At 36.8% G+C, this 16,296-nt stretch overlaps 1 protein-coding gene across 1 annotated transcript in view; it reads right to left on the bottom strand.

Moving 5' to 3' along the window:
* Positions 1 to 16,296, bottom strand: part of GRIP1 (glutamate receptor interacting protein 1) — a 613,176-nt gene that overhangs the window by 100,471 nt on the left and 496,409 nt on the right. The window contains exon 7 of the mRNA XM_045553418.1: positions 15,181 to 15,326. Coding sequence (XP_045409374.1) covers positions 15,181 to 15,326 — 146 coding nt within the window. The remainder of the gene's footprint in view (positions 1 to 15,180; positions 15,327 to 16,296) is intronic.

Here is a 16,296-nt window from a genome sequence, read left to right as displayed (position 1 = left end):
TACAAGAGAGAGAAGGAGAAGGGAGGACAGAGGCAGGGAGCCAGGCAGCCTACTAGTACGTCATCAGTTAGATTTTCATGTGTCGTTCCACTTGCTTAGCTTTAAGTGTTGTGAATGATTTCAATATTACCCTATCTGCAATTTTAGATTATCTACACTGTTATGCATTGAGTTTTATAATCTATAACTAATGAATTCATATCTTGAGCAAGGTATTAAAAAAGCATCTACTTGTAGAGCATGTGAACTACACAAATTATAAAAATTAGATTAATTTTTATTGTTTTTCACAGGTGGCATATTTCATATTCCTGCCAAATAGTATCTTCAGCTTGACTGTCCAAACTAAAAGCTGTTATAATCCTCCCATGTGCCCTCCCAAGGGTGAGAATTCTGCTGGAAAGGCTGCCAACCTTCCAATCTAATTTTGTTTGGATAGTAGATGTAAGAGAAGCAGATTCCACAAGGTGAATGGACCACTCAGCACAAAGCTGTCTTTTAAGGAACTCAATAAATGCATTATAGTTAAGATAATCACCTCTGAGAAATAAAGGGTCCTAAAGTTACCCAAAGCAGTACTCCACCGTGTGAGACATCTCAGATATAGTCTGTAGCAAAACTCCAAAGGAGCCAAAGGCAACTCATAATGATGAACCACAGTGTACAAGGCAAAGGTCAATGGGATTTTATACAAATGCAGTTAAAATACTACTTTAGTACTTGAACCAATTCTTGTGAATTAACGATAACCACTCCTTCCTCTCTCTGAAAGAGCATGTGTGGCTTGGCAGTGTTTTTTTTTAACCTATTGAGAGGCATAAACTTAAATATGCCAGAATGAAAAAGTCTCCAGTGAACTGGAAATGTAAAGTGTCAATATTCAGCCTGTTCAAAGATACGATGCTCATCTGAAGCCACGCCTAAGAGTGTCTAAAAGAATCTCCCTTTTACCAGTCCCTACAAGGCTCAGGTTCTGTGGATGATATGGAATATGGCAGGGCTTGGGCAATGAGTGTGGATGATAGAAAGATCTATATTCCCAATTAGCAGCAAGAGCTATAATTAAAGAGAGGCTGGGGATCCTCAAATCACCTGCAGAACACCAAGTTTGCAACCAGCTAACTTACCACAGCAGGGCACTTTGCGAATGCCATATACTTATGGACTTCTACCATGAAGACTCCTGTTTGGTACTTTGCTGAAACAATGGTTATCTAAATAGGAGGACTGGACACAGGGTGACACAGGCCACTTTGTCATCTGATCCCAGTACTTCCCAATCTTCAAAGGACGGGAGAGAATCAACTTGTTGCTTGTGTACTAATGTACCTTCTTTGGGGGTATCTCCTGTAGTCCTTTAAAGTCTGAATCTCCAGACTAACATTTACCATCAGATTCTGGAGCTACGGTGTTCCTGAAAACTGAAAATTGCCAATGGAAATCTGGGCAAGAAATCAACTGTTGGTGTGGGCCAATGAATGGCCTAAAACACTACCATGTAATACTCTGCGATTCAGGCACCCTAATGCTTCCATCTGCAACTGGAGGAAATTCCTTTTTAAAGGAAGGAAAGGAGAAGGAAAGGGGAGAAGAGAAAGGTAGTGAAGAGGAGAATGAATAAGAATATCAAAATACGAATACAGATTGCTTACTTAAGTCTTTACTGCTACCTTTGGAGTTCTTCAGGGAAGAGTAAATGTTTACTCTGGATTTAGATGAGCCACAGAATACAAGGGACACACTGCTCTTAAGCTGTCTGTACTACATTTGTTTAACAAATATTTAATATGCACCTTTTTTTGCATGCCAGGCACACCCTGTGCTTACAATGGTAAGAACAATATATTTAACATAATGTCCCAGTCCCTGCCCTTCTGATGCTTACAGTTTAGTGAAAGAGACCAGCAGATTAGCTCACCAACAAAGTAGCATTATAACTGTGACAATTACTGCAAAGGAAAAGTAAGGCTTCTTTAGGGGAGTAAAGCAGGGAGACCTGATTTAGATAGGGTGTCAGGGAAGTTAGTTTTCTCTGAGGAAGTTAATGTTTAGGCAGAGACTTTAAAGAATCTGTACAAAACAACTGGGTAAAGAATGTGTGTTTGTGTACCTGTATGGGCTGGAGAATCACTTTAGGAGGGGAACAGAACTTGCAAAGTCCCTGAAGGCAAGAACTTGGTATGGGGGAGAAGCTAAAAAAAAAAAAAAAAATTAAATAAATAAATAAATAAATGCTGCAGAAACAAAAAGAGAGCAACTGGGAAGCTGGAATGCTGAGACAGAGCAGGCAGTTCTGGGGACAGGGCATGTGAGGATTGAGAGGCATGGCACGGAATTGGTGGGATGACATCAAATAAGAGAGATAGCATTCAATTCATGGTAGACCCGTATGAGCATGGATTTGAATGGATGCAACACAAAGAGTAGAGGCAGACACAAACGGGGAGGTGATTGAAGTTCTTTGGGAGAGAGATGACAGCATCTGTGAGTGAGAGGCATGGACAAGTGTGTGGACAGCAAAAATGCAGAGGAGCAGGCTGTCTGCAGATAGGATAGTCGGGCCGGTGTAAGGGCCGGTGTAAGCGTGTATTTTGTGGGGGAATGAAGGATGGCTCAGGCTCTGGTGTGAGAACAGCTCGGATGTAGGCACTAGTGCCTGAGACGGGGAAGATGAGAGAGGAACAGGCTAAGGGGGGGGGGGGGAAGTCAAGGGTTCAGTTCTAAACATTTAGCTTTCAGAATTATCACATAAATGTTCTGTTAAAACTGATTGGTTAAATTGTCAGCAAAGGTTCTAGAATCAGGCATAACAGTTTGAATTCTGGCTCTTTTATTTTTTTAGCTAGGCAAGTTATTTTATTTCCTCTGATTCCTCAAAATAGAAACACTTAGGCCTGTCTTATAAGGTAAAAATACAATGAGATAATGTTTATAAAATGTCTTGGGCATTATAGGTACTTAGTAAATGAAAATTGTTATTACTGAAATCTGCTAATGGGAATGTATTAATATTATGTTAGAGAAAACAATGAGTTTTGACGTTGACATTTATAAACTGTGTTTATAAATATACCTTAGATTTTTTTATTTTTCAAACCAGCTTCATACCCTCCTTTCCTACACCACAAGGTATATAAAAACAATAATTACAACTCTAATATCTTTGATTTAGACTTAAACCCATGGGTCCCACTGATAAGTGAAGAGAAGCCTTGAATGAAAGATTATTTGTACCACAAGTTCAAAAGATTAGAAGTATTTATAGTCTGTGACCGCGGGAGCTCTGTGAAAAACAGTGTGGTAAAGAGAATAGTGCATTAGGGGAAAGACATTATTTAAGTTCAGTCTCTTGGATGTTCACTGAGAAGGAACAAAAAGTTCCCTGAGATATCCAAATATTAACTACAAAGTTCTTACATGCTATTCCAGTAATGTGGCCTTCAACATTAAATGTATGGCGACCGTGAAGCCTATAAAGCCCTGTATATTTTGTTTAGGAAATGGGATTTGTTCACTTCAATAGTAACTGAATCCATGAGCCTTATGTGAGGTGACCTAGCACTGGAGAAGTCATGTGGATTCTTCCATTAATCAAAGTGTGCCAGGCTCCTACGTCAACACAGCCCTTTCAACCTTTCTCACAAAGCAAAATAAATGTAGCCTAGTTTCCTTACCGGGTTATTCTAAGGATAAAAGAGGATAGAGATTGTAAAAGTGCATGTTAAATTAAAAAGTGCTCTAAATATGTCAGAAATTATTTTGAATATTATTAAATGTGGGGGAAAGATATGCTCAAAATCAAATGCTCTTTACTTATTTGTTCATTTATTCAACCAACCAAGAAATAAATAATATCTTTTGTGTACAGGGCACTACAGAGGATACAATATGGGCATGAAATAGTACCTGTCCTCATGGTGTTTATAATTTCATAAAGGAGAGATAGTCACATACACAAATAATTACACTACTACATGGAACGGGGAACAGACTATGAGAGGTATATTAAAAAGATATTATGGGAGTTAATAGAATAGACAGATTTACTTCCAGTTGGGTTTACCAGGTCTAACTTTAAGAAACAGTAATAATTTTGCAAGATTGTAATAGCAGAAGGAGAAAGTTCATATAGTAACAACAATAATAATAACAACAAAACAACAGTAAGGAGCAGATTTTAAAATTTTCTTTGCATGCCAGGAATGTACCAAGTGCTTTAACTTCAATTATCACAGTAACCACAAGGAGCTACTATGACTAATCCCCATTATACAGATGGGAAAATTGAGACTTAGAAAGGTCACACATTTAGCAAGTTGCAGAGCCAGGAATGAAACCCGGGTCCTTTTAATCACTACACTGTATTTTCTCCAGATGAAATGAAAGTCATGAGGAAACACACAAACCTGGTAAAACCTTGGTCACAAATCATTAAACATCCAGTGAGGCTGAAGCACAGCAAAAAATAAATCTAGAGAGATAGGACAGGGAAAGCTTGGGGAGAGTCTTAGCATTAGACTAAAAGTTGTGGTCTTTAATTTATAGCTCACAGGGAGATACCTAAATAGAGATGATGGTGGAAATTGTGGGAACAGATGTCAATGTCAGAGAGTGTTTTCAGAGACAGGAAAGATAAAGAGGTTGAGGGAGAAATTCTGGAGTGGTCCTCTTGCATTTCACTTGCTTTAAAATAAAATGATTCTGTAGGAGAGGTGGTCTGTGTAATGGTCAATCATTCAGTGTTCCTTGTGAAGGACTCCATTAGATGCTACAATGATTTTGAGTAGGATTAACTCTGAGCCATGGTGACCCCACAGAGATCAGGTGAAAGCTTGCTGGCTTTTCCATTTCCTACTTTACTACTACCAACACAACATCTTCAGGTGATAAGAACTAGGTGTTAAAGAAACAAGACACCCGGTATTGGTGTATTCTCAAGGAAATTTATACTAAAAGTATGGTCTCAACCTGTTTGTGAGAATTCACAGTAGAGAAATTCTTAGTTCATCTTGAAAGTAAACAAGAGGGTCTCTATCAAAGTGCTCTGACCTCTTGATCTCAAGACAGATTCAGGGCAGTTTCTATCATTGCAATTGTGGTTATGAAGCATGTGTCTTATATTAGACCCAGGAGGCAGGGGGACTATGGTGGGTATCATTGTATTGAGCCACTGCTTCCTCCTCAGTGATTTGATAGGGGCATCTAGTAGCCATTTTCAGCATTAAAGCCACAGAGACAAGTAATAATATAGTTGATTCCCTTGGTAGTGTGAGTGTTGGAGTTAACCTGATATTTTAATACCCACTATTATGCCAGAAATGATCCTAATACATAATAATTTTACTATATACTGGGAACTGAAGTAAATGTTGTTGGACAAAGAGAGCTAAAATACGGAGAAAAGAGAGAAGTGTTTCATACACGACAGAGAATCTTATAGTTTTCTGTTTCTTTGGAAGTTATATCCTATAGCTCTATACTATAATGGCTAAGAGAAGGTATAAAAAGTAATTTTTCCCCAGTGAAAGACTGTTTGGAGCTCATTTTACAATGAGAAATATAAAATTAGTATACAACCACAGAGAAAAGCAGTCTTGACTACTTTCGGTAGCATTCTACAAAAGATGGCTCCACAAGGACCTTATGATCAACTAAAAGGGTTTATCTGTCTGCTGCTCTTCTCAAAAGGAAAAGCCATTCCAGTCTAACACGTGTACATGACCTCAGAGAGACCACACAGAGACTGCCTTCCCTGACAGAGTTCAGTCAGTTTTTCATATTTTTAAAACATGCTAAAATTAAACTGCTGCTTTTCTTTCCCTTTAAAGGATGGACATGCTTCATTTTAGAAGCATCATGTACAATCTGGAAAAGAAGGAATTTTAACCAACCTTCCATTAATTTAATAAATGTCTCAGAATGCCAAGATCAAAATCTTTGCAGATAAAGGCTTCACAGCAGCATATTGGCCCTATGCATACTATATAAGAATGCTGGGAAATAATCTTTGGAAAATGTGTAACTATCATTGGAATTTTGGGGTTTCACGTGATTAACAAGGAAAATGATCAACTTTCCTTTTTAGATAGTACTTTTAGCTATAACTACTTTAAATTGGTTTGAAGTATAGTTAAATGTTACTTTAAATGATGCTTATTTAATGCATTCTTATTTTGGATTTATGCTTACACAGGTGAGAAAAATGGCTCAAATCTTTTAAGAGAATTTATTAAGTTCAAAGAGATAGACTAGTAGAGCTGGAAGGAGCTCTGAGATGATGTAGTCTGGTTTCTTCATGGTACAAGTGAGGAGTCATGATCCAAAAGGTTTTAAAAAGACCCTTCTGATTCTATCACAATGGATATTACCTAAAATATAATCAACTGGGCCTTTAGGAAAATTTAGATATGAAATTATTTAGCCATGTTACTCCTACTCTGATACCACTAGTTATCATCTTGGCACTTAATATAATACTAAGGTTCTAGAAGGAGTTCCTGCATGATATTGTACAATATTTTATATTCTTAAATTAGTGTTAGGAATTTTAAAATGTTTATGAATACCTTTTACAATAAAATCAGACTATCCAAGTTACCTCAGAGACCCAGAAATAAACAATTAACTTACTAGGAATGAGATTCCAAGATATGTATCTGCCCTCAAGCCCAAGGGAACAATGAGGGTATGAGAAACACCAGGCAGCAGGCCCAGCAGGGAAAAGAATGGGGGGCCAAAGGGAGCTCTGAAGAGCGAGGCTGAGAGTGGGCTGTGCTAGTGCTGATGAGTTAATCCGAGCACCTCAACTCTTAACTCTGCCAGAAATCTTCACGTTTCTCCCAGGAGCCCTCAATTACCTGTTCTGGGAAAGGTGAGGTTAGACAGAAAAGAATGCTGACTACTTAGAACAGGAACTTCTGGTAGGGACCTTCCTCCTGAGAGTCTACACAAGTTGGACTGGCTCCAGGCAAGGCTGGCTAAAATGACAAGGTCGTTGTGTAGAGCAGGGGCCACAAACCCAAATGCCTGAGGGGACAGGCATGATGTGGACTGGTTGTGAGGCTTTGGTTTCAGGGAAATGATTTGGACAAACTGGAGAGAACATTCCTCCTCCAAAGAGGCAGCCTGAGATTAAACTTAAGCCAACTATTACCTGCAAGAATGTTGGCCCAGTGATATCAAATTATTAAGAGTAATGAGATATTTAGATTTATTCCATATGAAAAGTCCTTATGTTTAAGTGCTGAAAACTAATCCCAACTTCTCAAAGACACTAGGAAGACCAAAGAATGCAAGTTCCATGGCCATGCCCTCCAGTTTGTTGCCTGTCCTAGAGGGTGTAGAAAATGTAGATTAGTGTGTGGTTGTAGAAGGAAAGAGATAAGCCTCCAGTTACAGTGAAAGGATGATAACACAGTGTCTTATTATTCAGATTTATCAGTTAGGAAGCCTCTAAAACTACCTATTGCCTTTGAACTAACTCTTTGGTCTAGAGGCTGGAATCTCCACTGATCTCTAAATGTGAAGAAAGTGAAACTGCTATTGGCGGTGCAAACTGGTACAACCACTTTGAAAAGAACTCTGGCAGTATCTACTAAAGCATGTAATTTATATGTAATTTAAGGTCTAGCAGCTCCACTCCTACGTATAATTTGATAGAAATACATACATGTATTCACCAAAAGACAAATGTTAGGATGTTCACAATAGCATTATTTATAGAAGTTTCAAATTGGAAAATACCCGAATGATCTTCAACAAGGAAGTATCCAAATTGTGATCTAGTCATGCCATGGAAATACTATACAACAATGAAAAATAATGAATGATGGCTAGCGGCCACAATATGAATGCAATCTCAGAAACACAATGTTGGGCAAAATATGCCAAGTACCAAAGAAATATACTCTATGATTTCATTTCTGTAAAGTTCAAAGTCCAGCAAAATGAATCTCTGGTTTAAGAAGACAAGACAGGGGTAACGTGGGGAAGGGATGAGAGGAGGCACAAGGGGGCTTTTGGTGATGAGAGTTATGTTCTATTTCTTGACCTGGAGGGAGACCACATAAATGAAAATTTAATAAATTGCACAAATAAGCTTTCAGCATGTTCCCATTTGTGTGTTGTATTGTAACACAAAAGTAACTTAAAAAGCATATCCTTTTCTAATTAAGAATAACTCTTTCCTCACCCACTAGGTTTATCTTCAGAAACATATGACAAGTGGCTCTGAGTTTGAATATGTGAAAGGGAATGAGGATAATAGCAATAAGAGTATTCTGCAAAAGTTCATTTTTTAAGCTAACAAGCAGAGAAAGTATAAGAAAATCCAACTTTTATCTTAGAAAAATAACATTCTAAATAAAAGGCTATTACCATTTAAAAATTATGGGCTTCTTTTATGTAGGAAACTCTCTAAGCTTCCATTTATGAGACTTTCTATACAGAGGAGGTTAGGCTGGTAAACCCAAAAGGAAGCATGTGTGTCATGTTATAAATATTCTAGCAGCCCTTAAAAAACTCAGCTTCCAGTTCAGTGAGATTATCTGTAAGATATCAATTAAGAAAGTATGAATAGTGGCCAATTTACTCTTGAAACTAGTGACCTAGAAGTCATTGGCACAAGATTTATATCTTGATCTTGATATTCCCAAAGCATAAAATGCAACGTATAGCCAAGATCCAGTTGTGACAATGTCAATAAACCTATAGTTTTTTATTGCAAAGGAGTTAATCATCTCTTCTGAAGACTTGTAACATTCTAATCTATCCCTGATAAAACAATTACTTGAAAATTACTATTTTATGTTCACTTAGGAATAGATGCATATAAATAAGGACTATTCATAGAGCTGGACAAAGACATAAAACTGTAGGGCATTTCTAAGGAAAATTTCTCATTTCTCAATATCCTTGGTTTTGCATGCTGGCACAGACCAGGTAAACAAAAGGAAAGGTTTGAAGCAGAGCAGAGAAAGTAATAGCCAATGGGAGAGTCAGAGACTTATAGGAATTCCAAAAAAGAAAAAAAAAAAAAAAAACCACCATAGGAAGATTAAGAGCTGTTGTGATTGAAAGATTTGTGATGTCCTTGTGCAATGCAAGATAAAGCATGAAGTAACTTCATTTTAAACCTATAGCATAAACATTGATATTTTGCTACATTCTACACACTGCACTTAATAATAATTGATGATGCAAATAGCTAATCTAGGAGTAAACACATTGTTCAATTCACAATTAAGTGCCTTCTATGCATGTATGAAGGCTCCCTGTGAAGTGTTATGGAAATAAGTAAATAAAGATGATTAGTTAGCAGCCCACAGAATCTGTAGAATCTAGTGGCACAATAGAAAAATACATAGACATTAAAATGACTAAGACAAAGCAAGACATAAATACTCTCAAGAGTTGCCAAGAAAGTGCTACAGACAGTGCTCCTTCCTCTTTCAAAAGGGAAAGAAAAATGAGAGAGCTTGAGCAATTCAAATAAGAGTAGGATCAATAAGGGAGATGACCTGGGTCCGTACATATTCAGTATATTTTTGAAAAGTTTGCACATAGGAATACTAGATAGTGGGCACAGTAGTGGGAAAGCTTAGGATATTTGGGAGAAATTCTATTTTTATTATAATTTGTTGGTTACATTTGAAATTTACCAAGATGACTATAAACATTAACTATTAATATTTTTCTTAGTAAGAAAGCTCATTTAGATGACACTATAGTGAGCCTTGTTTAATCCAGCCAACAAGAATTCTATGTTTACTGACTGCCTTCTGTGGTTCTTCCCAGGGAAGAAAGTTATAAAATAAACAATTGTTAGAGAATCATATAATTTTAAAAATCCAGAGCAAGTTACAAGTCAGTACAGATTTGGTACAATCTTCTACACCTCTTGACTTTATAATACTGGCCTACAGACTGATGTTCAGAACAATGTTCTTGGGATAACTGTGTGCGTCTCCACCAAAGACTCACATATCTAATTTAATATGTACCCTCAGGAACGTATTTTGGAAATATTTTCAGCTAAGGTCAAAGCAAAATAAGCATTCTGATGAACTTTTAGAAAATAAAGTGATCTAGAACACATCATTTCCCAAATAGTCTTTCTAGCAAGGATTCAATGTTGTCACGGAATACAGAATCAGCTGCATCTTGATCCAGGGTAATGGGAGACCCAAGGTTCATTTTAGAGACATGGAGCATGGAAATAGTCAACTTTAATGTTCTGGTGTTCAATAACAGTTTAGTTAAGATAAATACTTTACATAGAGTCACTCATTTAATTCCTTTCATCAATCCAGTGCAGAAATACTATTAACATCCCTGTTTTAAAGATGGGAAAGTTGAAGCTTGGAGAGGTTAAAGAGTTTGTTGAAGGTCAACAGAAATCCAAGATTTAAACCAAGTTTGTCTGACTTCTTAGGCACTATATTTTACTGTAGTCATTGTTTTTAGAACTTTTGCTCCTTAGATGTTCATGCTTTTTTTGTATTTTGCTACTTTTCCAACCAGAGGGCTCTCAGACCCAATCATTTGGTAATAACATTTCAACAATATTGGAGTGGAAGTTTTTTCCCTGTAAACATTTAAAATAATTTGTTCACAATTTATTGAGCACATATAATGTGGCAAGCATCACATATGCATTAAGCTTTTTGCTCCTGATAGCAACTTGTGAGTGTGGTAGTGTAATTACATCACCATTTTACACAGGAGAAATCTGGCCTCCATGATTCCACACTCTTCCTCAGTTCACTGTCTCCGTCACTGGATGGTCTTTCTCAATTTATTTTACAAGTTCCTCTTCACCTTCCAGATAGAACTATCAGGAATGGTCTGATAGTCCCAAATCGGTGTCTCATCTAGCCTCATGGTTGAAGGTCCATTTCAGTGATGGCGACTCAAAAATTTATGTTGCTTGCCCTGACCTCTGTACTGAACTCCAGGCTAAAATATAAAACTGTCGACTTATAACCTCCCCTGAATGGTGGACAGATATCTTAAATTTAACATAGGTAAAACTGAACTCAATTTTTTCTCAAAGCTATTCTTCCACAGTCTTCCTTATTTCAATAAGTTTTCCTTAAAATGTTAACACAGATGAAATGCAATTTTAGTTAACAAAATTGATAGTTTCAATAACTTTCCTAAACAGACCACTGAATTTGCTAAAATTTATGATCTGAGATTTACTGAAAAATATATCTGATTGCAGGGTTGAGGTGTTGGTATCTATGTTGTACATACACATGTGAACACACACAGTTTCTTAGAAATAATTTGTGTACTTGTAATAGCATGTAAATAAACCAAAGTATTGTCCCATTGGCAAATGAAAAGGTGCTCCACATTGTTATGTTCATCCAGGAAATACACATCAAACTTAAAATGAGATAACACTACACAGCCATCAGAACGGTTAGAATGAGACAGATGGAGAATAATAAGCCCTAGTGAGGATGTGAAGCAAAGGAAACTCTCATATACTATTAGTGAGAATGTAATATTTAACATCTAATTATGTCTTAAAATAGGCATCTGCTATTTTTTTTTTTTTTTTGTCAACCCACCATCATCTGCTTTGGGGAAGTGCCATTTGTCTGTCTCATAGTGTTGGGGCTGTTCACCACACGTTCTTGCCTCCCCTAACACAGGTGCAGAGTGCACTATATGCCCCAGACATAGTAAATAGTGTAGTGGCCAGCATTTGCCCCAAGCTAAGTCATTAAGAATCTTTTAGGGGATATCCAGTCTTGCTTCTTTCCCTGGTATCGAAACTCTCAAAATAATGTAGACTTGTGGCCATCTTGCCATGACATAAGAAAAGCCTTTCTCAGGCAAGGAGAGCTGAGAGACAAGAACCCCTATGACATTATCGAACTTGTGTCTGAAGCCAGGATACACCAGACTCTCTACTTTTGTATGCTAATAAAGTCCTTCCTTAAGCTAGTCTAAATTGAGTTTCTGCCTTTTGTATTTATTTGATGGTGTCTTCATATACTACTGAACTATTGTTCCTCATCTTTCTTATGTAAGATCTTAAGTTTTTATTACAATTTTTTTGTATCTATTTACCTTTATCTAAGAGTGATAGAAGGGTATCTTAATGGAAGGCCATAAATAACTTTGAGGGGAAATAAACTACTGAGAAAAGATTTTAGAAAAAACTGGTGACTAATGACCTCAATATATAAGTAGTTAATATAAGTCAATAAACAAAATACTTAAGAGCACCTCCAATAGGAAAAAGAATAAAGGACATAAACAGATAATAGAAAATTAAAATGGCTAGTATTCATCTAAAAAATATTCACTTGCACTAGAAATTTTTTAAAAGGTTAATTAAAATATGATGCAATTTTCACCTAATAAATCAGATATATAACAAATGATAAAATTCATCATTGACAAGCTCTAGCTAGATAGGCACACTGAAAACATTGCTGGTAATAATATAAAATAGAACAACCTTTCTGAAGGACAATTTAGAGTTATGTACTAAACATGTTAAAAACAAATACACAGATTGTCTTAATGAAATCAGAAATACAAAGATGTGAATGAAAGCATACTTATTCTAGTTGTTTATAACAAGAGTCTACTGGGAAATGGTTAAATAAATACAGAATTTATTTTGGGGCATGATATGAAGTAGGAATTTAATTTTTATTTTTTCCCATGTAGCTAATTGATTATCCCAGCATCATTTACTGATGAGTTCAATGTTTCTTCACTGATGTATGACTAACCTTTGATTCTGTATCTGCAGTGGCCTATTTCTAGGCATTCTATCTTCTTCTATTGTTCTCTTTATTGCCCCATGTTAATATTACATAGACTTAAGGCATGATTTTAGAATGGGTCTTAATATTGGGTAGAACAAGCTTCTCTGTCTTCATATTATTTTAAAAACATTTTGGCTGCTTTTCCCTTCTACCCTTTACCTTTTCTAACTCCATATACATTTTAGAAACAGCTTATTCAGGTAATCTCAAAGATCCTTTTTTGAGATTTTGAATAGAATTAAATTTATGAATACATTTGAGATAAATGACATCTTTTAGATATTAAAACTTGCCCTTCAAGCACATGATATAGTGCTTCATATAAGTGTTCTTTTATGTATGTATGTGTGTATATATATATATTTTAAATCTATAATGAGTTCATATAACTTTTGTTAGGTTTATTCGTTAGAGGAACCTTATGATTTTATTGCTCTTATAAATGGCATCTTAAAACTTTAACTTTCTGTTTTTGGCTGGTATACAGATCTTATGTCCAGTAACCTTGAGGAACTCTTAATGAGTTTCCTTCCCGAAGGCCCACTTCTCCCTGCATTAGGGAGCTGACAGGGGACTCTCGGGTGGGAAAACTGTCAGGTGTCATTGAGAATGTGAGTGTGAGTTAGGAAGAAGCACACAGGCAGGTCACCCCATCCTCTGTTGACCCTGGCAATAGTGAAATGTGGAGGGCTCTTCCCTAAAATGGTATCCACCCCAATAGGGAAGCCCTTGTCTCTCTGAGGCGGAATGCTCAGGCCTTACAGAATATTCTTATCATCCATCTGGGAGCGGGCTCCTTCTAAGCCTTTGGTTTTAACCTAGCTGCTACTTCTTCACTGACTACCCTGTTTAAAGCACCTGCCAACCCTCACCACCCATGCTCCGTTACTTTCTATTACAGAATCCTGTTCATGCCCTTTATGACAATGACCACAATTTTTGAGTTTATTTGTTTGGTAATGTCCTTGTTTACTGTCTATCCTTCCCATCCATTGCAAGTTTTATCAGGGCAGGGATCAGGTCTGTTTTGTTTACCTCTATATTCCTGGTACCTGCCATTTAGTTCAATACAGGTTTGTAGACTGAATGAATGTATTAAATGTCAAACATCTGTTTCAATTCTTAATGCTAATAATCCATTTGTTTGATCATTTAAAATACATTTTACTTACATAATCTTATTTTATCCTCATAGTTGCCTTTTAAAATAGAGATCACTAGGCCCCATTTGACAAATAAGGCACAGGGAAATCAAGTCATAGGGTCCAAATAAATAGCTAGAAATCAGTTTAGTTGCAAACAATTCAAACCATCTAACTCAAAAACCATATAATAAAAGAAAGAGGAAAAGAAAAGAGGAAGAGAGGGAGGGAGAGAAGAAAGGAGAGAGAAAGAAAGAAGGGAGGAAAGTAAGGGAAGGAATATTCATTTGTGAACTCTACATGTCAAGGGCATATCACATCATTTATCCTGCTAAGAACTCCTTAGATCTCACACTTTAAGCCTATTAGGAAACCTCATACTTCTCTAAGATATTTCTACCCAGCAAACAGATTAAGAATACTCTTAGGCAATGTTGTTATATATGAATCATACAGAGTGGGAAATAAAGGAGTTTTTCTCTGCTAGCATAGAACTTGCTGGAGAAGTCAGGTCACCAGATCAAGTACGCTAACTCTAAGGAGTGCTCACAACATGACTTAGGTTTCAATTTCAAGTTCCAATGCATTCTCTCATAATTTTTCTGCCTTAGTTAACATTACACAAAATTTTGGCTCTCAACATTTAAAAGGCACATAGAACTATCTTGCCAGTTTTACTACAGGTATGAGTATAGAAATAGTTTCTTTTCATTAGAATCATTATTTAAAGAAAGAAAGAATACTGCACTCAACCTTTTATTTTAATCAATTATACTACATGCCCCCTTTCTTTTCCTTGCCCCTAAATCTGATGATGAAATAAGTGGTCATTTCTATGAATTCTAATCTGATTAGCTGGCTTTATACTGTGAAGTTATAAGAAGGAAAGGAATCTCCTGCTGCTGCCAGTCTCCATGCAGTAAAAGAAAAAGTACCAATCTTTAAGTTAATAATACTATTTTTGTAATTTGGAAGGGAAAAATACTTTGCTGCCAAGGGCAATCTATACAGAAGAGCTGATTGCTAGGTGAAACGCTCCGATGGAATGAGAGTTCATCATGGAACCTATTGACGTGAGAACTCTAACCTCTTCCTGAACTCAGAGTGAAAAGCTATAGTCCTGATGAGATTCTGTCTGCTACAGGAGAGCATAATAATACATACTTAATCCAAAGTGGTTTATCAGGGACAGAAGTGACATGTTCTGGAGCTTAAGAGATTACACCCTTAGGACTCCGACATACCCATTACTGAGACGTCATATTCTATCAGCAGTGTGGCTTCTTGTCCACATTGTTTAAGAATACTCATGGCTTCAGCATGCGTCGTTCCAAGAAGCCGAATTCCATCCACACTGAGCAACCTATCGCCAGGTTTGATCGTGCCCTCTCTGAAGGGAGAATAAAGAACAGTCTTTACTAATTTAGCATCGTGGGGCTTAGCATGAATAGTCACGTAGGCAAAATCATTCTTGTACATACGTTCTATCATCCACCCCACTTGCAATCTTTTTAAGCAGCAAGTGTGACCATCAGGGTATAAAGACGTAACCCTGAACAGAAAATTGCTATAACATGACAATCAGTAATGAGAAAATAACTGCACATTAGCAAATAATCTAGTTAGCCACAGGTAACTCTTGGAGTACCAAAGTAAGAAAGGCACATTTTTACTTTGCTAGAATTTTGCCTGAATGTCTAAAATTGATTTACTGGAGCTGAGAAAATAGCATTCACTTATTTTTGCAAAGTCAGGTGAGCAGAAAAGCCTGCTAATTTCATTCAATTTATTACCGGTGAACCCAAGCAGGATAGGGACTGCTGGTGAGAAATTTCCCTGGTCTGTAAATTTCCCTACTGATTTATAGGGCCATTTGGAAATCATTAAATTGATTCAGTTTCACATTCCCCGGAAGAGGCAGGCAAATAGTATTCTCCCTGCTGTGAGCAGACACTCAAGGCACTGGGAGAAGATGACTCAGGACATTAGTGACACCACATACATAGAGCCAGGGAGGTCCCCAGATTACATCCTCCCTGCCTCAGGGAGAGGCATGAAGATGAGAAAACCAAATGATGGGATGTAAGTTTAGGATTTGGAAAGAATAAAAATGACCTCTTACGTAAATGTCTTTTACCTAGATAACTCTCTAAGTATTTTGACTGTAAATTTTGATCTTAAATTCTCAGATTTCCTGGAGTCCTAAATTGATTTGGTCATACAGGTATGTCAGCCACAAATTTGTAGCCTATTTTTGACATTTCTGTCAACTCCAACTCTAAATGTTAATAAGAAATGGAAATATTCTAATTTGCTTCAGGAAGAATAATTCACTTGAGAGGCATGAGAGGGGAAAAAGG

This window comes from Lemur catta, chromosome 6 (assembly GCF_020740605.2).
Source record: "Lemur catta isolate mLemCat1 chromosome 6, mLemCat1.pri, whole genome shotgun sequence".
Taxonomy (NCBI): domain Eukaryota; kingdom Metazoa; phylum Chordata; class Mammalia; order Primates; family Lemuridae; genus Lemur; species Lemur catta.
Note: the sequence above shows the minus strand (reverse complement) of the source record. Positions and strands in the feature narration are given on the sequence as shown.